The sequence below is a fragment of the Triticum urartu genome, chromosome 5A (assembly GCF_056163025.1).
Source record: "Triticum urartu cultivar PI428250 chromosome 5A, HENAU_Tu73, whole genome shotgun sequence".
NCBI lineage: Eukaryota > Viridiplantae > Streptophyta > Magnoliopsida > Poales > Poaceae > Triticum > Triticum urartu.
Window position 1 is genome coordinate 650,800,598 of NC_141877.1, and position 21,891 is coordinate 650,822,488.

The 21,891-nt window shown below is 49.0% G+C and overlaps 2 protein-coding genes across 4 annotated transcripts; one reads left to right on the forward strand and one right to left on the reverse strand.

Moving 5' to 3' along the window:
- The first annotated feature begins 453 nt into the window (after nucleotides 1-453).
- Nucleotides 454-6,983, forward strand: LOC125511396 (pre-mRNA-processing factor 19). 3 transcript variants are annotated; one of them, XM_048676759.2, is made up of 18 exons: nucleotides 454-573; nucleotides 690-775; nucleotides 872-943; nucleotides 1,739-1,801; nucleotides 2,345-2,431; nucleotides 2,784-2,925; nucleotides 3,001-3,119; nucleotides 3,360-3,476; nucleotides 3,651-3,746; nucleotides 3,831-3,890; nucleotides 4,122-4,196; nucleotides 4,920-5,024; nucleotides 5,100-5,216; nucleotides 5,317-5,403; nucleotides 5,525-5,621; nucleotides 5,788-5,839; nucleotides 5,946-6,016; nucleotides 6,105-6,983. In XM_048676759.2, the coding sequence occupies exons 1-18, from the start codon at nucleotides 561-563 to the stop codon at nucleotides 6,239-6,241; spliced, it is 1,596 nt and encodes a 531-aa protein (XP_048532716.2). In that variant the 5' UTR covers nucleotides 454-560; the 3' UTR covers nucleotides 6,242-6,983. The 3 variants fall into 3 exon arrangements, with proteins under 3 accessions (XP_048532716.2, XP_087378376.1, XP_087378375.1); XM_087522250.1 differs by having other exon boundaries at nucleotides 2,784-3,119; XM_087522249.1 differs by having other exon boundaries at nucleotides 690-943; nucleotides 2,784-3,119.
- Nucleotides 6,984-7,428: 445 nt separating this feature from the next.
- LOC125511397 (serine carboxypeptidase-like 1) lies at nucleotides 7,429-11,962 on the reverse strand. Its single transcript, XM_048676760.2, has 13 exons — nucleotides 11,692-11,962; nucleotides 11,399-11,615; nucleotides 11,044-11,166; nucleotides 10,846-10,948; nucleotides 10,676-10,713; nucleotides 9,919-10,020; nucleotides 9,570-9,650; nucleotides 9,307-9,447; nucleotides 9,000-9,071; nucleotides 8,578-8,696; nucleotides 8,330-8,443; nucleotides 8,144-8,189; nucleotides 7,429-7,800 (listed from the first exon to the last, which is right to left on the reverse strand). The coding sequence occupies exons 1-13, from the start codon at nucleotides 11,862-11,864 to the stop codon at nucleotides 7,717-7,719; spliced, it is 1,413 nt and encodes a 470-aa protein (XP_048532717.1). The 5' UTR covers nucleotides 11,865-11,962; the 3' UTR covers nucleotides 7,429-7,716.
- Between the last annotated feature and the right edge of the window lie 9,929 nt (nucleotides 11,963-21,891).

Here is a 21,891-nt window from a genome sequence, read left to right on the forward strand (position 1 = left end):
TTAGTAAAAAATAATCCAATTTTCCCATGATCTCAACCTTAACAGTAGCAATGCGCCATTTGGCCAGACATACAATTGATACTGTAGAGATAACATCTCAAATCACCACTTGAAAAATGAGACTGGATCAAATTGCTACTTAAGATGTCGTATGCAAAGAAACTCCATTTCTTTTTTCATGTACACCATGCAACTACACAAGTTCTCCAAATATGGAAAATGCAAACCCAACTCCAACACAACTTATTTTTGGAGGGGGTACTCCAACACAACTGGATAGTGTTTTTTTTTTTGAGAAAAAACTGGATAGGCCGAACAATCTCATCATGTACGGGCCGAATGGGCCGAGCTGTTGGACCGTTCAAGATTTGCGGGTCAGCCCACCGTCGCAAAGTTTCCGGTCCTGAAAAAAAAAGAGTTTCCAGTGTGCGCCTCGAGCAAAGCCACCCCCTCCCTCCCCCAAACCCCCACCTCGTCGGTGCCACCCCCATTGCCGCCGCCGGAGAACCCGCCCTCTGGAGGTGCAGCCGCCCGCTGATACCATCGTCCTCTCCGCCGCCATGATTTGCGCAAGTAAGCTCTCGTCTCTCGTCCCATCCCTACCACCGAAACCTAGTTCCACGGCCCCTCTCCTATTTCCAGGCACTAACCCGCCGCTTCCTCCTGCTGCCGCGCCCTCTCCCCTCAAGTCTCCGGCGAGGTGCCGGAGGACCCGGTCCTGTCGACCAAGTCGGGGCTGCTCTTCGAGCGGAGGCTCATCCGGCGCTACATCGAGGTCACCACCGTTTCCCCCGCTCTAGGTTTCGCGTCAGGCGCCCGTCCGTGCGCCTGGGCCTTTTTCCCTGATTTTGTTTTGGTTTTGGTTCCCCAGGACCACGGGAAGTGCCCGGTCACCAAGGAGGAACTCGCCATGGACGACCTCGTGACGGTGAAGACCAACAAGGTGAGGCCTGCACACTGTGTCTCCTTCCCTCAATGCGGTTCCAGTGTTTATCTTGTTGTTCTGAAGAACTTGTTCAGACACTAGGGTTTGGTCATGAGCCTCGCTGATGCCTGCTAGTGCCACACTTTGTAGTCGCCTACTTTGGATTGGGTGTTTAGCAGTCCTTGACTACAAGGACAGGACACGATGTGGTAATTACATGGTACATCTTAGTATGTATGGGGTGACAGTCTCTTACTTGTGGAGGACATCATGTTCAGGATTCTCGGGTCGAAGGTTCTCGTAGTACGATCTTGCTACTTCAGAAAGATATCTGATAGGTTCTCAATCAGACTTACATAACGGAACAAGGACATTAATTAGGGTTTATGATTTGCAGTGATTTTGTATTCTTTTGCATGGTTCAAGTTGCATTTGCAGTAACTGGGTAATAGCATTTGATCAGGCACCAGTATTTCCACACAATGTCGATTACCTACATAAAGGTTTTAGCCATGAGCGTGTACTGAAATTAAAACAGTAATCATGTATTAACCACCAGTTGATTGAAATATTGGTTTCTTAGATAGGGTCGATCTTTGTGATAATCTATTATATCCAAACCACAATTGATAAACCTGACTCCAAATGTATGCATGCACCATTACTTGTGGCGCTGAAACTTCTAGCTTAGAGAATGGCAAAACAAATTGACATCCTACTTGTTTTTTTAGGCTGACACTCATACCTTGTTAAAATAAACTAGTCTCATATGTTGTGTATACCTGTCAATTGAAGAACTCTCGTTTTTTGCAGATTCCTAAGCCTAGACCTCTGCAAGCTGCAAGTGTCCCTGGACTCCTTGGTATGTTTCAGAATGTAAGTGCCCGCTTCCTTCCGTTTACAGTTTATATATTTGATTTTGTAGTCATCGTAATTCTTAAGCATGTTCTTTGTATTGGAGGCCATTGTTGTAACTTCTAAGAATCAAGTTAAGTTCTTTTGCCTAAAGACTGGATATGATTCACAATGTGCTTATGTTTAAATTCAAATAGGAAGAAATGAGTAGTAATTGAATACGAACACATTCAGCTCACAGAATTTCCCTTTTGCTCTTTGACATTTTAAGACGACTCATGATTTTGTTTTCCTTATGTAAGACTACTGAATTCACTTCCTTTTTTATGTGGGTATTTAGTGCCATGAAAAACCGTAATAATCTTGAGATATTCTAAACTGTGCAAAAGTATTCTGCTTTTATTGTACTTCCAGCTTGTTGGTAATGGGTAATGCATTTGAGTCTTTGCATATTCCTGTAATATTCTTTTTATGGTGAAGCATTTGATCTTCTGTTGTTAAATAGTTTGGAATTCTTATCGAGCTGCAAGTGCAGATTTAGACTTCTTTCCTCTGATGTTGCAGGAGTGGGATGCTCTCATGCTGTCTAATTTTGCTTTGGAGCAGCAGCTACATACAGCAAGACAAGAGCTCAGTCATGCGTTATACCAGGTTTTCCAATCTTTCCAAATAGTGTCATGAATTATATACACTTTTTTTATTGTGTTCAACAATAAAGTATTCTTCCTTTAAAAGTGCAAGTGCCATTTGATATCAGGATCTTGATAAAACCTCGTAGTTGCCAGCTAGTTAAGTTTCTGACATTTCAGCCTTATGGATGTTTGTGAATGTGCTTAGAGGATTTCGGAGATTTATACAGCCATAGCTAGGACATCTTTGTGGATCACCTGGATAGGAGGTTCCTTAAATTATTTCTAGAAACGCTTTATTTTTTAGTCTTCTTTCATGAGCATGATCATCATGTACCCATTGGTTTTCACTAGCTTGTTTTGCCCATTTCCAGCATGATGCTGCTTGCCGTGTTATCGCCAGACTAAAGAAGGAAAGAGATGAGTCTAGGACACTTTTGGCTCAAGCTGAAAGGCAGATTCCTATTTCAGCTGCAGGACCTGCGCCTGTAGCTGCTGTTACAAATGGGAAAAGAGGTTTTCACCATTCTAACATGTCAAAACCTAACCTTTTTGTCTGTTCTGCTCTAATCCTCTTTCCTGGATACACAGCTTTGGAAGATGAAGTGGGTCCTGATGGGAAGAAGATACGTCCTGGTATTAATCCTGTCATCATCGATGAATTAACAGAATGCAATTCTGTGCTCTCAGCACAGCGCAAGAAACGGCAGGTGTGCTTCTCTTCTCCCTAACAATCAATTAAAGAAGGACCTAAAATTTGTTGTTTGTCAAACCTGTCCTGTTTTAGTTCATAGGAAACTTGATATGTCCCTCTCCAAACTTGCGTACTACATGCCTTACTAGATCAGATCATATAAAGATTATATGCCAAAAATAATTGTGGTTTTTACCCACTTGGTTTTTTGTCTTGTCTTGTTGAAATGGTACACTAATTTCTGTGTTTTTGTCAGGTACCTCCAAGTTTAGCACCAATTGATGCACTTGAAAGATATACTCAAATCTCCAGTCATCCACTTCACAAGACGAACAAACCAGGGATTTTATCTATTGATATTCATCATTCAAAGGTCAGATTATTATTATTTTTCCTTGTTGATAAGACTTTGATATTACAATTGTAGTTTGACTATGGTACATGCATTTCAAGTTCAGTTTTAAAAAGTGGCAATTTGTATGCTTGAATAGCGACACTGCAATGGTGGTTGTTTACTTACCTAATTGATTTCTATATTTATCACCAGGATATTATTGCTACTGGGGGTATCGATACAAACGCAGTTCTTTTCGATAGGCCATCGGGTCAAGTATTGTGCACTCTCACTGATCACTCAAAGAAGGTCCATTGCGGAACTCAAACTCACTGACTCTCTCCCCATCATTTTACATTTACATATGTTAATATAGCTTATTCCTATGCACAGATTACGAGTTTGAAATTTGTTCCCCGGGATGAGCTTTTGATAACGGGATCAGCAGATAAGGTACACCTACAGATACTGTATAGTAGTAAAGTAAATCATTAATGTGATATCAGCTATATCAGTATCAGTTCTAGAAAAACTTTTGCATTCACCAAGTTTCATTCTGGTGATTAGGGCTCCCTTACATAAATATGATTAAAGGATAATTTATTGACCAGTAATCTGATAATACCATAGTCATCACACCACTCATCATTATAGGCTTCACTCTTTTGTTTGTAAACTCTGCAGACTGTCCGTGTATGGCAAGGTAATGAAGATGGAAGCTATGGTTGCAGGCACACAATGAGAGATCATGGTGCAGAGGTTAGTTTGCATTGACATTTGTCTCTGGTGAATGCCTGCTTATTTGATGTTTGCAATCAACCTTTAGGGGTTTGAGAAGACTTATTCGTTGTTCACAATGAAATCATATGAATACTTAGCCTAATCAACAGTTAAGGAAGAGATCAGAGCTGGACTGGGATTTGAGAACACTTCTTGGTTATTCATAATGAAATTATATGAATGCTTAGTCTACATAGCCAGTAGCCCAGTACATGAAGATTGGAAACAAATAATTAATTCAGTATCAATTCATATCATTGTATGTTAACTAACAGGTTGCTCACATCCATGGCAGTCAATCTGCTGTATGACTTACTGTTGCATAACAATACTGCCAGTTTTACTTGTTGGTTGAATTGAATGATGCAATATGTTAGAGAGCATCTCCAGTTTTTGTTTTTCTCAAGAACTATAATACGAGTATATATGTACATCAATTTCTGAGATCTAGAAAAACAATTAGTTCTCTGTTAGTTCTCAATGTTGAACCTTTTTTAAAACTGTGGAAATGGTTCGGCTACACTATTATTAGCTTGTTTCCTTTTCGTGCATGCAGCGACGCTAGCTAGCAGAGGATGTTCTTGCGTTAATTTCATGTGGGTCCTGTGCATTTTCTGTATTTTGTTATTTGAATAATCTCGCTGTTGATGCTGCTCGTTGTATTATCCTACGTTCTGATTTTTCTTTTTGAAAATGTACCAGGTTGAAGCTGTCACGGTCCATGCTAGTCAGAAATACTTTGCAACTGCCTCCAGAGATAACACATGGTGCTTTTATGATATTTCAACAGGGTCTTGCCTCACACAGGTCTGGTACTCCGCATAAATTTCCAGAAGCATGTACATCTAGAGATCTACCATTTTGATAAGTGCTGTTATTCAGGTTGGCGAGGCTTCTGGACAAGATGCATACAATTCAGCAGCTTTCCACCCGGATGGTCTTATCCTTGGAACAGGCACGTCAGAAGGTGTTATCAAAATTTGGGATGTAAAATCTCAGGTAAGACAAGGCAAGAATACTATTCAGATTAAATTCAGGTTGACGTCCATGCCATCCTCTTCTAATGTCTCATCTCGTGATTGAAAATTTATATTTGCAGACAAGAGTTGCAAAGTTTGAAGGGGAGGTTGGGCATGTTGGAACAGTGACTGCTATGTCCTTCTCAGAAAATGGATATTTCCTAGCGGTATGTTCTTTCTTTTCTTTTCTTTTCTTATAAGATCGAATTCTGTGGAAGTCCAGATCTTTGCACAATAACTCTGGATCACTTGCTGTTTCATACTGATACTTTCACCATCGCTTTACAGACCGCGGCCCTTGATGGTGTGAAGCTTTGGGATCTACGGAAGCTGAGAAATTTTAGGACCCTCTCTCCATACGATCCAGACACACCAACAAGTTCTGGTAAGGAGATCTCTATTTTTTTTCTAAAAGAAATGCGAAAGTACTGGGTTTCTACATAAATTGCAAGTAGATATTTGGAAGAAAACTGCTCAAACTAATGTGAAATAAGGCTTCCATACAACCAGAATCCGTATTTTCATGAATGACAAGACATTTTCTCTTGCAGTGGAGTTTGACTTTAGTGGGAGTTATATCACTGTTGCTGGTTCTGATATAAGGTATGCTACCGACCGATCCAACTTAGCTGCATGGTATTGTTATACTGTAAGGAATGAAATGGCTAGCTTTGCGCTGAATATAACCTCTTGTGCATAATGGTTGCAGGGTTTACCAAGTAGCCAATGTGAAGACGGAATGGAATCTTGTCAAGACATTACCAGATTTATCTGGCACAGGTTCGACATAGTATTTATCTGCTCTTCTCCAATGTCGCGGGTTCCTTTGTCAAGGGCAAATTAACATGGCTGTGTCTGTCCTTTCCAGGGAAAGTGACATCGGTGAAGTTCGGGGCAGATGCCAAGTATGTGGCCGTAGGTTCCATGGACCACAACCTGCGCGTATTCGGGCTCCCTGGAGATGAACAGATGGAGGAGGCAAAATCAGAATCAGCGGTGCAATGAGTAGACGATGATACATGTTGTGATTTTGCTCAGGGTGCCATAACCATTTTGCCGTTGGTAGTAGTCGGTGTCGTCGAGGATACGCTTGAAAGAGGAATATGCATGTCCCTGAACTGAAGCAGCCCGGCGGTCCAAGTAGTTGATCAAACCTGTGGTGGGGCGAGCCACATGTTTTTGTAATATATAGGTAGAGTTACCGGATGTATGTATGAACTTGAACTGTACAAGGCGGCGGTGACTTCACTGAGCAAGGTCTCATCGTGACTTTACCTAGGTGAGGGCCATCGGATCAAGATCTAATGGACAAGATTGGTCTAAATTTTATGCTCAAAATTCAAACTGTTTAGAAAAAATTGAAAAAATTCAGCTAAGCCATATATGTTCCATTGAATATTCTGGGAAATTTTCGTTCCATTTGGATAAATGGTTTAGCAGCTAATTGTGTTTTGAGCTTGAAATATAAAACCCTATTTAATCATAGACTGTTTATCCAAATGAAACAAAAATTTCACAGAATATGGAATGGAACATGTATGACTTACCTGAATTTTTTCAATTTTTTCTGGGCAGTTTTAGTTTTGAGTACAAAATTTGAATCAATCTTGACCGCTGGATCTTGATCCGATGGCACTCACCTAGGTAAAGTCACGATGAGACTTTGCTTAGTGAAGTCACCGGATCCCTGTCCGTACAGGCAGAAGGCCGTGGCTTTCCGAGGTTAAACATTCAAAATGTTTTTTTCTTTCTTGTGGTTAAACTTAGCAGTCGGCGAGGTAGGCGTCACAGCCGAGTCACTGGTGAGCGGTCCATGGTGCTGTCACTTCGTCTTAACCACGATGGATGCATATGTACCAGTTAAGTTCATTACGATGTCGACGCGTACCGGAAGATGTCGCTCGTCATAATTTAAGCAGCGTTCATGTCGATCGACCCCATCCATCCGCCTGCACACCAACAACAGCGACCAGCAATCAACATGTGCACGCAGCTTGCTCCTACCGACAATATTTGCTGCGACTTTGATAGCTTGACTAGGAGTACAAGGAGTCTACACAATATGGACGAGCTTTTAATTGCAACTCCTTTTGTATGTGGAGAAAACCCGCTGAAACCGTCCTTTTGTTTGACTTGTATACATAGAAATCATACATTGGCACCATTACAGACCTTTGCATAAGCTCAACACATGAAAATAGGCCCTCCCAAATCTCATAATCTGAAATGAATAGGACAAGAAAATAGTTTCCAAGAGCTTTTTTCTCCGGCGGGTTCTTATTTATTCATTTCCACCGGAATTCATAAGCCAGTTCCCCTACAACTCAATGAAAGCGACCACCCTGTTACCCCTTGAAAGCCTCAATACAACACACACTATACGACAACATCTTTCATCTTACATGTTTATTCTCTCATCTGTTACTCGCAATACACATTACCAATCTCCGCACTGCCACAGCATCACATCAGTTGATTGCTCAAAGAGGTTGACCGGAAAGCCATCTATCGATCATAGCCAGACACTCCCTTGGCATGTACTCCGGGGCTGTGTGGCCGGCACCCTACACGCGCACATATTTAAATTAACCAACTCACAATTAATTTGCTACTTACTTCATCTGAAATTAGCTGACGCTCAAACAGACATATCTAGCATTCAAATACGTTTAGATACATCTCGTTTTAGCGTCAGCTAATTCCGGACGGAGAAAGTACTACATTGCATTCTACTCCCTTTGTAACTTAATATAAGACATTTTATATACTATCATAGTATCAACATATGTCTTATGTCAAGTTACAGAGGGAGTACTTGTTATGGATGCTAACTAGCTTTGGTAATTAAGCTCAAGTTAAACCTGAAAGCAGTTAATGGCGCATGCATATATTCATCCAGACACGTACCTTTACAGTTGCGTATGTCAAATTGTTGGAGTAAGTTCTTGTGTACCTATGCAAAACAAGAGAATGAAAAGGCGACGTGCAAGGCATCAATATGTGAACTACGACTGCTCAGTTTTCCACTAATAAACACACTAGGCCTCTGCACACAGCCAGAACATATAGGTTGAGCTGGTTTGGTGTCCTTACCCCACAATTTGGTCGTCCAGATGCCATGGTCGCCAACGGTCCGTGATGGGCAGGTTAAGTCGTCTGATCCATGCTTGGGTGTCGACATAAGATACTTTACTGTCATGATCTCCACTGCAGCATCATGAAACGACGAATCTAGTTAATTTGCTTACGATTGTAATTAATTAAGCGACTGTTCACCCAAGTGTATATTTCCATCATCAAATGACTATTCAGGTGAAACGTATATTAGCATGCATGCTTACCTGTATATCATAGCCCGGTATCCTTTAGTAATCAAGGCTAAATGATCATCAACGGTGCTGCTGATTTCATATGTGTAAGGTAGATTGAAATCACATCGTAGCCATGATGGAACGGTTTCCTGCACAACATACACCATATTTACCAAATAAGCCCTTCATTATTGATGGAACATGGGCTTCTTATTTGGTGGCATGCGGAGAATTCCCTCACCGCAAAGAAAAATCTAGGTGGTCATTAGTTAAAAGCTCATAATAGAAGGTCAATATATAATCACTAAAATAATTCTCTTCCAATTCTCACCTCCTACTTTGTTATTGAAACACTAGGAGTAATTCCGGTTTCCTAGCTCTAATTAGGTCCAGTCAAACACTTTATCAAGTAAGAATACATATACCTCTAAGCTAGCCCCACCCTACCTTACCTTGTGAATAGCCAAACTCTCCCTTACAGCTTCGTCATTTGTCCACAACTCGGACAAGAAGTATGTGGCATTCTGCATCAAACAAATGAAGCACAACACTTGAGATTACCGCTAACACTGTAAAATAGGAATAACAAACTGAAACCAATAATAGATTTCGACTAAGCAAACAAGGAATAAAAAAGGGTGTGTCTTTTGCCTTGTTTGTTATAAAATGGGGCTGGGGGGAAACCCCTTTTATTAAAAAAAACGAGAAGTGAAAACAAAAAACTGAGAAGAAACTAAGAATGGTACTTGAGACGTTTACCCTGCACAGAGACGAAACTGCGGACTCTGTTAGCCTTCTTCTTCCATGATCCTGCGACGTCGGCTGCTTTTGAAGGGCGAGGCTTGGATATTCTGGACAGATTTTCTCCAAGACGTGTACATCGTTTAAGCCCCTCATGCACTGTATCACAAGCCAAAAATGCAGACTAAGTCACCAACTAGCAAGCTGCTATTGCAAGCTAAGTGTGTCGTGCGATTGCTACCAGGATAATCAACACATTTGTGGTCGGTACTGTCACTCACCTCTTGGATGTCTTGGAGGGAATTGGCACAATGGGAGTTCGATGGCCAGCGATATTCTCCTCCACAGCCTTCACGAGCAGCCTGAAAGGTGAATATTACAAGCTTATCATATTTTCCGCACTGCGGTTAACTATGTCTTGTTCCATGATATTCCGAATCAATAGGGATGCACTAGACCAAATTCAGTATTTAAGTTAATATCAATTTGATTCTGGTTGAGAAGCATTATATTTGACTTGAGAGGTAGAAGCAAGCTGATGCTAAATGTAAATTGGTACTAGTCATTTTCTTATAGCATACACATTAATTACTCTCAAAAGGTAAACTTGAGTATGTCCTGACTATGTACCTCGTAGATTTCATCTGGTATAATTCCCATCCCATGAAGAAATGGAATTCGAGCGTTGAAGGCCGTCGTTGTATCAGTCAATGGATTGCCAGCAATGACACCCTGATCAATTAAGATAAATTTCCATGTTGGTACGATTCGAACTCCTTAAACAGATCATGCGAGGACCACAACTTGACATATCTATAAGCATGCTAAACATATTATCAAAGGGAGCCACGAAAGAAAGAATAACCGTAGAATTTTAGAAACTTGATCAATCTTTGTATCTGGCAGCGTATATAAGCAAAAGGTCATTGCAAAGTTTCAACTACAAAAGGCATAAATGAAAATAGAGAAAATAAACATGCATAGGTAGACTACTTAGAGCATTGTTGCAATGGACATTGGGTTGTTATTTGTAACTGAATAGAAAATTGACCAAAAAAAAAGGAAAAGATAAAAGGGTGAATTTCACCCAAATACGGTAACCATGTGTTTGAACCCACTGAAGTTCAAGAAATTCATATACCTGACCCAGACACATATTTGAATAGAAATATTCAAATTAAAACATAGATTATATTTGGTTTTCCAATGTTGTGTTATTAAACTAAAATTTGTTGACCTTTATACATGGAGAACCTGGGCCTCACCACTAGAAATGATATTACTGATCTTAGAAAGAGAATAAGAAACATTACAATAATGGCACAAATATGAACCATGAATATTACTATGTCGGAAGAGAAGTCATGAAAGTAACTGTTATGAATACCTTGAGATTAATGAGCCGCTCATCACCAACTTCTATCCCTAGAATGAAAGCGACATGTAGTTAAAAGATGCACTTTATACCCTCAAAAGAAATGCATGTGCTTTGAATAAATTTATAAGCAGAATAATCCTTGTTGATAGAGATGGAGAGCGTGAAGGAAGTTCAATTACCTTTAGCAATTTTCATAGCAAGAGAAGGTATGATTATACCGCTATATGAATCACCCGAAATGTAGAGCGGATTCGACAAGAACTGTGGATGCTCACCAAACCACTGTAGAGACAACAAGGAATCAATTGGAAAATTGCAAAGATGATGAACTTGTACATTCTAGTAGAAAATGCGTATAAATTATAACAGGCGGAGACCGTTTCGAGGAAGACGTGCAGCTGTTGAATAGCAATTGTGTCACTGGGTATGGTTCTCTTGTCTCCGGTCGCATATGAGAAGCCTGTCCCTGCCGGAGCATCCACAAAGATGACATTGCTAACCTACAATATATGAAACCAGCACATTGCAACACATACGTTTATCAGCACACAACAACTACACATTACAATTTCTCCTGTGCAAAGTGGGATTTTTAATTTTGTCATATCAACAAAAAATTCAGGTGATTGTAACAAAAAGTACACTGTTATGGTAGCAAAAGGGTCCCTCCCTCCTAATAGATGCATCAATTTGAAGGGCTTTTTTGTAACAAAACGAAAGGGGGTGGGTAACCTTGGTCCAAGATGCTGGCTTGTAAAGCAGAGTAGGCAGGCCTCCCGTGTAGCCATGGAAGTCGAAGTAGAAAGGGCCGATCTCGTAGACGAGGCCGGAGAGGGCGGAGCAGCCGGGCCCGCCGGTGAGCCAGAGCAGTACGGGGTCCTCCGCCGGGTCGCGCTCCGACTGGATGAAGTAGTAGAAGAGGCGGACGCCGTCGTCCAGCGCCACGTACCTGCACCGTCGCATCATCCGACCAAGAGTTAACCAAAGAAGAAGAAGAAGAAGAAGAAGAAAAGAGCAGAGCATACCCAGTTTCGAGGGAGAAGGGCAGGGGTCCGGAGAAACCCGGCAGCCGCGGCACGGCTTTGGTGGTGATAGACGGCGTCGCGGCGGAGAGGAAAGGATGGACTAGGAGGAGGAGAAGCAGCAGGAGGGAGGGTGATTGCACAAGCGGCGGTCGGTGGGGCGGCCTTGTCGCCATAGCTAAGCTGGACTCTATCGACGAGCAGGAGAGGACGTACGGCACCGCAAGCGGCAAAAGTTGCACCGGCTGACGTGATTTGGCAAAAGTTGAAGACACGAGACTATGTATACAGTTGTAGTACCTATCCGAATCAGCATCATCACGTGTATGACGTGACAGCGCGTGCACGCAAGGGCATCGCCGAGACGCCGACCCTCGTACCCGCGTTCATCCAGACCGTGCGATCCAGTGTGTCACTCGACCGATCGGTCCAGCAACGCATGACTGCGACACCCTGTCTTACCAAATCAACCCCTCCCTTGTACTCCCTCCGTTCTATATTAGTTGTCGCTCAAATAAATGTATCTAGCACTGAAATACGTCTAAATACATCCATTTCAGCGACAACTAATATGAAATGGAGAGAGTTAGAGCAACTCCAACAGGGTGACCTAAACGGACATCGATTTTGTCCGTTTTTCGTCCGTTTGAGCCGCCCGTCCGCTCGTCCGTGTCCACTTTTCAAATGGGTCGGACGATGCGCCCAACGGGGATATACACATTTTTTGTTATGTCCGCCTTGGCATTTCATCGAACACGTAGCAGGCAGGGAGGAGGATGAACCCGCCACAACGGAGCACGGGCGCCGGAGGAGCACGAGCCCACCATGGCGGAGCAGCGGCGCCGGAGGAGGACGAGCCCGTCTGTCCTCTGTCGATGTTGTGCAAGCACGGGCGCCGGAGGAGGATGAGCCTGCCCGTCCTCTGTTGCTGCTGTGCGCGGGGAGCGGGCACGGCTGGGCGCGGCCAGGAGCGCGGCAGGGGGAGGCGAGGAGCGCGACAGGGGGCGCGGCCGAGCGCGCTGTAGGGCGAGCGCGGGGGAGGCGGGGCGCGGGGGGCAGGCCGGGCGCGCGAGTATAGCGGGGCCGGGCGCGGCGAGCTCCAACGCGGAGACGCGCGAGCGAGGACAGCAGGCATGGCGCGCGAGCATGGTGGGGCCGGCACGGCGAGCTCCAATGCGGAGACGCGCGAGCGAGGACGGAAGGACGACGTCGTTGGACTGCGGGGTGGCGTGCGGGGATTTCGATTTGGCCGGCCATGAGCTTCCACGAGTTGCCATGCATGTGTGTGTGCTCCCGTGTTTCTTGTGCTGATGTGCATGCGCGCGGGCCGGTGAACAAAGCTGCAGCCGGAATCCCAGAGCACACGCATGCTATCCTTGAGGCCGTGGCGCTCGCCGGCCCGGCACCGGCACCAAGGGGCAGAACGAGCTCATGGTGCGCATGCTCGCCATCGGGAGAAAGCAGGACTTCGGCGCTGGCCCAGCTGCGACGCTTCTCCGGCGCTGCCCGGCTCCGGCGATGCTCCGGCTCTCGAGTGGGGTGGGCGGGTGGGTGGGAGAGAGAGAGAGTAAAAAGGAGGAGAGAGACGGGATGAGAAAGATGGGTGGATGGCAAGTGGGCCAGCCGTCACATGCTGCCGGACAGAGGGGGGCGAAGAGGGCACAAAGAGCGTCCGCTTTGTGTCCGCTTTTGACCCAAATTTTCCCAGATTGAGCCCAAAATGGGTCCGAGCGGACATCGAACGGACAGCAGGCGGACGCTGTGTCCGTTTGGGTCGCCCCGTTGGGCTGTGTTTTGTGTCCGGATGACCCAAACGGACAAAATGGGTCGCCCCATTGAAATTGCTCTTAGGGCTGGAATTCAAGTCGAGTCGAGCCAGCTCGGCTCGACTCGCTAGAGCTCGTTTCGTTAACGAGCTAGCTCGACTCGACTTGTTATTATTAACGAGCTCAAATTCAAGATTGGCTCAACTCGTATAACTCGCGAGCTGACTCGTTTAGCTTGTTAAACTCGTTAAAGATATGAACATAAAACTCTCAAATAAAATAAAAATTATTATGTATATATTAAACATATATATATCACTAAACAATAGTAATTTCCTTGTAACACATGATTCTCCTAGGCGGTTGGGCCTTCAACGGCTAGGCCTTGTGTTGTGCGCCTGGGACATAGGGTGCTAAGTGGCTGATCTTTTTTTATATTGGGAGCGGCTGATCTTTTGTACCGAGCCTAACGAGTTACACAAGTACTTGTGAGATTGACTCGTTTTTAACTTGATCTATAAACGATTTTAAACTAAAGCTCGGTGTCGGAGTAAATGACCACGGGTAGCCTAGCCGGCTTCCCCTAGTACTTCAGAAAAATTACAGGCCGAACAAGCCTCCAAGCTTCCAAGACATGGGGGCCGTCTTCCCCCAGCCGGCTACCTCTCAAACCGGCTGCGCAAAGGCAGCCCAGCCCTGAAATCCTTGAGAAACAAGACCACGAGAAGGCCGACTTCCAGAAGCCGGCCATAAAAAGGCCGCCTCCCAGGAGCCGGCCCCTCAGCAGGCGGCTAAGATCTTGCCCTCAGAGTCTGCACCCACATAACGGCGACAAGACGGGGCGTGGCTACAGTAAAGCCTGCCACCCCCGAATCCCGGCGCACGCATGGCCACAGTGCACCGTACGGGGCGGCCATCCCCGTCCGGCGCGACACTGTTGCCACGATGATCGTGATGTCACCCACGGCGAGGGGTCAGTACGACCCGTGGGTGGCGGGCCCCCTCGGTTAGGGAGACCCCGAAGGCGGCCAGGCTTCCCACAGTCGGCCAAGGGTATGGCCGGCTTCCAACAGCCGGCCAACTCTCTCCCTCCAAGGAGGTGCTTCATTAAGGAAACAAGAGAAGGTAAGGCTATAGTGATAAGCCGCATCGCGGCAGCACTATAGCCATGCTTACCACGACAAAGCCATCGTCACCAGGGGCAAGGTAACAGTAACCAGCCCCCGACAAGACCCCCGAGCGGCGGGGCCGGCCTGTCGGCCAAAGGGTCGGCAGCCGGCGGGCCCATCAGTCGGCGGAGAAGCCGGCGGGCGTAGACACAGACGGCTGGGACCCACGCCCAGCCGGATTACCATTGTACCCCCGAGGGGTAGGCCTATATAAACCCCCAGGGTTCCCATGCAGGGGAAATCACTCTTTGGATAGATTTTAGACACCACAAGGAGAAGAGGAGCGGGCTAGCCTGGCCCTCCCTCATCCTTTCACCGAACAGCTCAAGGAGCATTCTGTAGCAACCCACCGAGCTAGTGATCATGCGGAGACCCCGCAGAGCAGCATTAGGGGTGTTATCTCCACGGAGAGCCCTAAAGCTGGGTAAAATTCGTCGGCATGCATGTCTTTGCCTTATCCTGTTTCCAGGCATCGGCGATGTTTTATTGGCTCCCACAATGATAAGCCATCCATTGGCATATGTCGCAACAACCACCCGACATTTGGCGCCCACCGTGGGGACAAGTGCACCGTCGTCCGGAGACCTGCTCTGGACGGGAACCCTCTTCCTTTCCAACGTGCGTAGCCACCCTGGCTCGCCCGATGGCGCTTGCCCCGACGCGCTGCAAGACGTCGCCAACGCCTGCGCGGCGAGCTGCCTCGCCGATATTCTTGGTGAGGCTCGCATCTCTGACGAGCCCACATCCGACGCGGGCACAGACTGCCCCGAGAGCCACCTCGTCAGCCTCCTCGATCAACTCCATGTCTCCGGCGAGCTTGCCGCGGACTTGGAGTCGGTTGGCTCCACCGACCCGATGCTTGTCGACTCCTACACGGCATCCCTTGACGCCTTCGCCACCAACGTGGTGGTCATCAACGACCCTCTTCCTCAAGCCGACAGCAGCGGCAGTGCCATTACCGAGGTATTGGTTATCAGCCATGGCGCCTCCTCAGGCGAAAACGCCCACGACGCTCTGCAGGCGGCGCTGCACGACTTGTCCGTCCCCGTCCCGGCCGACGCGAACGCCAAGACATTGGAGGCGCGCCGCCTTGCCCTCGTTGCGGAGGGCCAGAGGCTCGCCACCATGAGACGCCTCACCGAGGCTCACCAGCGCGAAGTCGACCGAGCCGCCTTCGGCACGCCGCCTCCCGACGGGCCGAGCCGCGTCAGTATCGTCAGGAAACATGGCGCGGCTATCGCCGACATGCTGGGAGCAGACCGCCCAGTCTATGCCACACCTCTCGAGAACTTGCGCGCCGCCCAGGCGGCCGCAGACGAGTTGAATGGGCTGGGGCCTGATGAGCTCCCTTACATGACTAGACGCATCCAGCAACTTACCGACGCGGCCTCAGAACGGCATGAAGCCGGCGTCCGCGCCGAGAGTCCTCCCCTGCACTGAGAGCACGACGCGACGTCCCGAACGCCGACCGCGGGCAACACCCGTGCGAGAAAAGAAAAGGAGCCGGCTGCCAGCCGCAGCCGGACTCAAATCTCCATCGAGCGTGACGCCGAGGGCCGCCCTCGAGCCGTGGAGTGGCGGGGCAACCCTCCTCCTCCGCCTCATGGGGAGAGATACCCTACCCCGCCGCCTGTCACGCACCCGACTCTCAGCGGCCGGCTGGGTCACCGTGAAGGAGTCGACGAGAATGATGCCCGCCACCAGATCGACCGCCTTGCGCGATCCTTGGCCCTGGAAGAAGAAGATGATATCGGCCCGTCTTGCTTCGGCCCCCGCATCCGCGACGAGCCCTTCCCCAAAGGGTTTTCGCTCTCAAGAGACATGCCCAAGTACAACGGCTCCATGAAGCCGGAAGATTGGTTGATCGACTACTCCACCGCGGTTAGCATCGTAAACGGCAACAGGCGTGTTGCCGTAAAATATGTGCCCCTCATGCTCCAAGGCACGGCGCGCACCTGGCTTAACAGCCTCAAGCCTTACAGTGTCAACAGCTGGCTAGACTTCACTGGAGCCTTCATAGGCAACTTCACCAGCACCTACAAGCGGGCTCCTAAGCCCCGACAGCTCTCCTTGTGCGTCCAAGGGCCCAACGAATCGACTCGCGACTACCTCACGCGGTGGGCCGAGCTCCGCAATTCCTGCGAGGGAGTGCACGAGGTCCAGGCTGTAGAGTACTTCACCGCCGGGTGCCGAGAAGGCACCCTTCTCAAGCACCGACTCCTCTGTGACGAGCCGATTACGCTTGACGAGCTACTGGTCATAGCTGATAAATACGCCATGGTCGATTCCTCGATGAAGACCGAGCTCCGAGTAGACGCCTCCGGGAAGGTGCTCGCTTCGAGTCCCAAGACGCCGGCTGGAGAATCCAGCCGACGCCCGCACCAGAACAACCACAAGCGCAAGGCTCCCCTGCCGCCTTCCACCAGTCGGCAGGTGGCTACAGTCGAAGACGAACAACCCGAAGGATGGCCCGCACCCAAGAAGCAGAAGGGCGGCAAGCCGGCTTTCTCCTACGAGCAAGCACTTGATGCCCCCTGCAAGTTTCACAGCGGCGCGAAGCCTTCAAACCACACGACCAGAAAATGCCATTGGCTCACTCATATCTCCAAGGGTGAGGGGATGGCGCCGCCTCCGCCTGTTGGTCAGCCGCCTCCGGCTCCTCCGCAGCCGGCCGCTCGACCAGCGGTCGGGGCAGTTCAAGAAGAGTACCCCGACGAGGATGCCGCCTACATCGTCTTCACCAGCCAACCAGAAGATCGGCGTAGCCGACACCGACAACACCAAGAAGTCAATGCAGTCGCCTCCACCAACCCAGAATTCATGCACTGGTCAGAAAGGCCTATTAGCTGGAGCCGGACAGATCACCCAGAGGTGATGCCGTCTCCCGGCTCCTACACATTGGTTCTGGAGGCCACCCTCGCTACGGAAAAGCGAGCCGCCCGTTTCTCCTGTGTGCTGATAGATGGTGGGAGCAGCATCAATATCCTATACCGCGACACCATGGAGAAGCTGAGCATCAAGACAAAGCAGCTCATGCCCAGTCGGACTGTGTTCCATGGCATCATACCCGGCTTGTCCTGCTCCCTAATCGGCAAGATCAAGATAGATGTCCTCTTCGGGGACAAGGATCATTTCCGCCGAGAGGCGGTGTGGTTTGAAGTGGTGGATCTAGAGAGCCCTTACCACGCGTTGCTTGGCCGACCTTCCCTGGCCAAGTTCATGGCTGTACCCCATTACGCCTACCTCAAGATGAAGATACCAAGTTCCATGGGCATCATCACCATAGCCGGAGACTACAAGAAATCCTCCGAGTGCGCGGCTGCCAGCAGCCGGCTGGCCGAGTCCCTTGTAATTGCTGAAGAGAAGAAGATACTGGACCGAGTCATGGCCATGACCGGCAAGCAGTCAGCCCTGTCCCCCGACCCCAAGGAGTGTGGTGCCCAAGGTTCCTTTCAGCCGGCCAAAGAAACAAAGAGGGTACCTCTGGACCCAGATCACCCAGAAAGGTTTGCCACCATCGGGGCAAACCTGGACAGCAAATAGGAAGGCGAGCTCGCCGATTTCCTCCATGAGAATCGGGACATTTTCGCATGGTCCCCCAAGGACATGCCGGGTGTGCCGAAGGAATTCGCCGAGCACAAGCTACATGTCCGAGAAGGTGCGAAACCAGTCAAACAGCCTCTCTGCCGACTATCGGAGGAGAAGAGAAGGATTGTGGGAGAAGAGATAGCCCGACTTTTGGCAGCCGGCTTCATTATGGAAGTTTTCTTCCCAGAATGGCTCGCCAACCCGGTCCTCGTGCTGAAGAAAAACAACAAGTGGCGCATATGTATAGACTACACTAGCCTCAACAAGGCTTGCCCCAAAGATCCCTTTGCCTTGCTAAGTATTGATCAAGTAATAGACTCCACAGCCGGATGCGAGCTGTTGAGCTTCTTGGATGCTTACTCAGGCTACCACCAGATAAAGCTGGATCCAGCTGACCGCCTGAAAACCGCCTTCATCACACCATTCGGAGCCTTCTGCTACCTGACTATGACATTCGGCTTCAGAAATGCCAGTGCCACTTTTCAGCGTTGCATGCAGAAATGCCTCCTCAAGCAGCTCGGCAGAAATGCCCACGTCTATGTAGACGATATTGTGGTGAAGACGGAGAAGCGCGACACCTTGCTGGAAGACCTGAGAGAAACATTTGAAAACTTGCGCCGATTCCAAATCAAGCTCAACCCCGAGAAATGCGTGTTCGGAGTACCAGCCGGGCAGCTCCTAGGCTTCCTGGTCTCCGAACGCGGCATCGAGTGCAACCCAATAAAGATCAAGGCCATAGAAAGAATGGAGATTCCCACCAAGCTGTGGGATGTCCAGAAGTTCACCGGATGCTTGGCTTCCCTGAACCGCTTCATCAGCCGGCTCGGAGAGAAGGCCCTCCCCCTCTACCGACTCATGAAGAAGTCCACTCATTTCGAGTGGAATGACCAGGAGGACCAAGCCTTCCACGAGCTAAAGAAGATGCTGACCACGCCGCCTATCTTGGCGGCACCGGCTGAAAAAGGAGCCCATGCTCCTTTACATTGCCGCTACTAGCCGGGTGGTCAGCACTGTCATCGTAGTCCAATGCCCAGAAGAAGGCGGGCTCAGCCGGTTCAGAGGTCGGTGTATTATTTAAGCGAAGTCTTATCCACCTCGAAGCAGAACTACCCACACCACCAGAAGATGTGCTATGGTGTGTACTTCACTGCCAAGAAGCTCAAGCCCTATTTTCAAGAGCACCCCATTACGGTCGTATGTACTGCCCCGCTTGCCGAGATCATAGGCAGTCGGGATGCATCCGGCCGAGTGGCCAAATGGGCCATTGAGCTGGCCCCCTACGCGATCTTCTACCAGCCCCGCACCGCCATTAAGTCCCAGGCACTGGCCGACTTCCTCGTCGATTGGGCCGAAACCCAATACCTGCCACCGGCTCCCGACTCCACTCACTGGTGGATGCACTTCGATGGGTCCAAGATGCACACCGGCTTGGGAGCCGGCATCGTACTCACCTCTCCCAAGGGCGACAAGCTCAAGTATACATTGCAAATTCATTTTGCCGCCTCCAACAATGTGGCCGAGTACGAGGCGCTCATACACGGGCTCCGGCTAGCCAAAGAACTCGGCATCCGCCGGATCTTGTGCTATGGCGACTCGGATTTGGTGGTCCAACAGTCATCCGGTGACTGGGACGCCAAAGACGCAAACATGGCGAGCTATCGTTTCCTCGTCCAGCAAATCAGTGCATATTTTGAGGGATGTGAGTTCCTTCATGTACCATGTGCCGACAACATGCAAGCGGATGCCCTGGCACGAGTAGGATCCACCCGGCAAGCCATACCAGCCGGCGTTTCTCTCCACTGACTCCTCAAGCCGTCTCCAGAATCTGATTTCATCTTCGTGCCGCCTGACCCCAACGCAGTCGGATCCGACTTGGGAAACCAAGCAGGCGGCGCGGGGACTCCAACAGGCGGCCCGGGGACTGCCATAGTCGCACCCGGCCCGGGGAATTCGGAACTCGGCCCGGGGACTACTGCAGCCAGCCCGGGGACTACATCAACACAACAGGCGATGGCCGACTCCGACTCCGACTTTTCACTACCCAGCCCACCCGCCCCTATCACAGTGGCAGTCCTGACAATAGAAGAAGTCACAGCTCCATCCTGGGCCCAGCCCATCCTCAACTTCTTAGTAAACAGAGAGCTGCCAACCGACGAGATCTCGGCAAGACAAGTTCAACGCCGAGCCGGAGCCTACACAATCGTCAACAGAGAGCTTGTTAGGCGCAGCGTCACTGGAGTCTTCCAGCGCTGCGTCGAACCAGAGAAGGGCACAACAATCCTCAGGGACATCCACCAAGGCGAATGCGGCCACCATGCAGCCTCAAGATCACTCGTCGCCAAGGCTTTTCGCCATGGATTTTTCTGGCTGACTGCCTTGGAAGACGCCAAGGAACTAGTCAAAAACTATAAAGGGTGCCAAGTTTTCAGCTCCAAGCAACACCTGCCGGTTTCTGCACTCAAGACCATCCCCCTCACCTGGCCCTTTGCCGTCTGGGGGCTGGACATGGTGGGCCCGTTCAAAATGGCACGCGGCGGCATGACACATCTGCTCATCACTGTGGACAAATTTACCAAGTGGATTGAGGCGAGGCCGATCAAAAAGCTGAATGAGCCGACTGCCGTCACATTCATCGCAGATATTATAACCCGGTATGGCCTACCACATAGCATCATCACCGACAACGGCACAAATTTTGCAAAGGGAGCACTGGCACGTTTCTGCGCAACACGCGGCATCCGGCTGGAACTAGCGTCCGTTGCCCACCCGCAGTCAAACGGCCAGGTCGAGCGAGCAAACGGCCTCATCCTCTCCGGCATCAAGCCCCGACTGGTCGTACCACTAGAGCGTTTGGCCGGCTGCTGGCTCGACGAGCTGCCGGCCGTCCTCTGGAGTTTGTGCACTACCCCAAACAGATTGACCGGCTTCACCCCTTTTTCCTTGTATATGGTGCCGAGGCCGTCATCCCAACTGACATTGAGTTCGAATCACCTCGGGTCACCATGTACACGGAGGCGGAAGCCAAGGAAGCACGAGAAGACGGCGTCGACCTGCTGGAAGAGGGCTGGCTGTTAGCTCTCAGTCGGTCCGCCATCTATCAGCAGGGTCTGCGCCGCTACCACAGCCGGAAGGTCAAGCCAAGATCTTTCCAAGAGGGCGACCTTGTACTCTGGCTGATCTAGCGAACAGCCGGCCAGCACAAGCTCTCGGCCCCTTGGGAGGGCCCCTTCATCATCAGCAAAGCTTTAGGCAACGACTCCTACTACCTAATCGACGCACAGAACCCGAAGGCATGCAAGAGAGACGATTCCGGCAAGGAGTGGGACCGACCGTGGAACGCCAATCTCCTCCAAAGATTTTACAGTTAAAAAGCAGTACGTAGCATGCTACCTTTTGTACTAAGTACGAGACAAGGGGTGCCCCGAGGAGTACTCGTGGACTACCCTCTTTTATCTATGAAAGATGAGTATCACACATACGATTATGTTGCTACACCTGCTTTCTTCGTCCGGCACCGGGTTCGACCAGTCGGCCCGGGGACTCGCCGCCTCAAGTTATATCTGAAGTTCCACCTGCAGCCAGACAAGTAGTGTGCCGGCACACAAGCCCCCTCTTGCCAAAAGTCGCAGCTCGAAGAAACGACTGTCCGACTGACAAGAGCCAAGGGCAGGAAAGGATGC

Bases quoted from the DNA above. Each gene is read 5' to 3' on its own strand.
- LOC125511396 (XM_087522249.1), top strand. The intron at 5,217-5,316 runs GTAAGACAAGGC...TTATATTTGCAG, and splicing joins TTTGGGATGTAAAATCTCAG to ACAAGAGTTGCAAAGTTTGA. The intron at 5,404-5,524 runs GTATGTTCTTTC...ATCGCTTTACAG, and splicing joins AAAATGGATATTTCCTAGCG to ACCGCGGCCCTTGATGGTGT.
- LOC125511397 (XM_048676760.2), bottom strand. From the start codon at position 11,864: ATGGCGACAAGGCCGCCCCACCGACCGCCGCTTGTGCAATCACCCTCC. The intron at 10,714-10,845 runs GTAATTGAACTT...CTTTCATTCTAG, and splicing joins TGCTATGAAAATTGCTAAAG to GGATAGAAGTTGGTGATGAG. The intron at 8,697-8,999 runs GTAAGGTAGGGT...TATGTTGTGCAG, and splicing joins AGAGTTTGGCTATTCACAAG to GAAACCGTTCCATCATGGCT.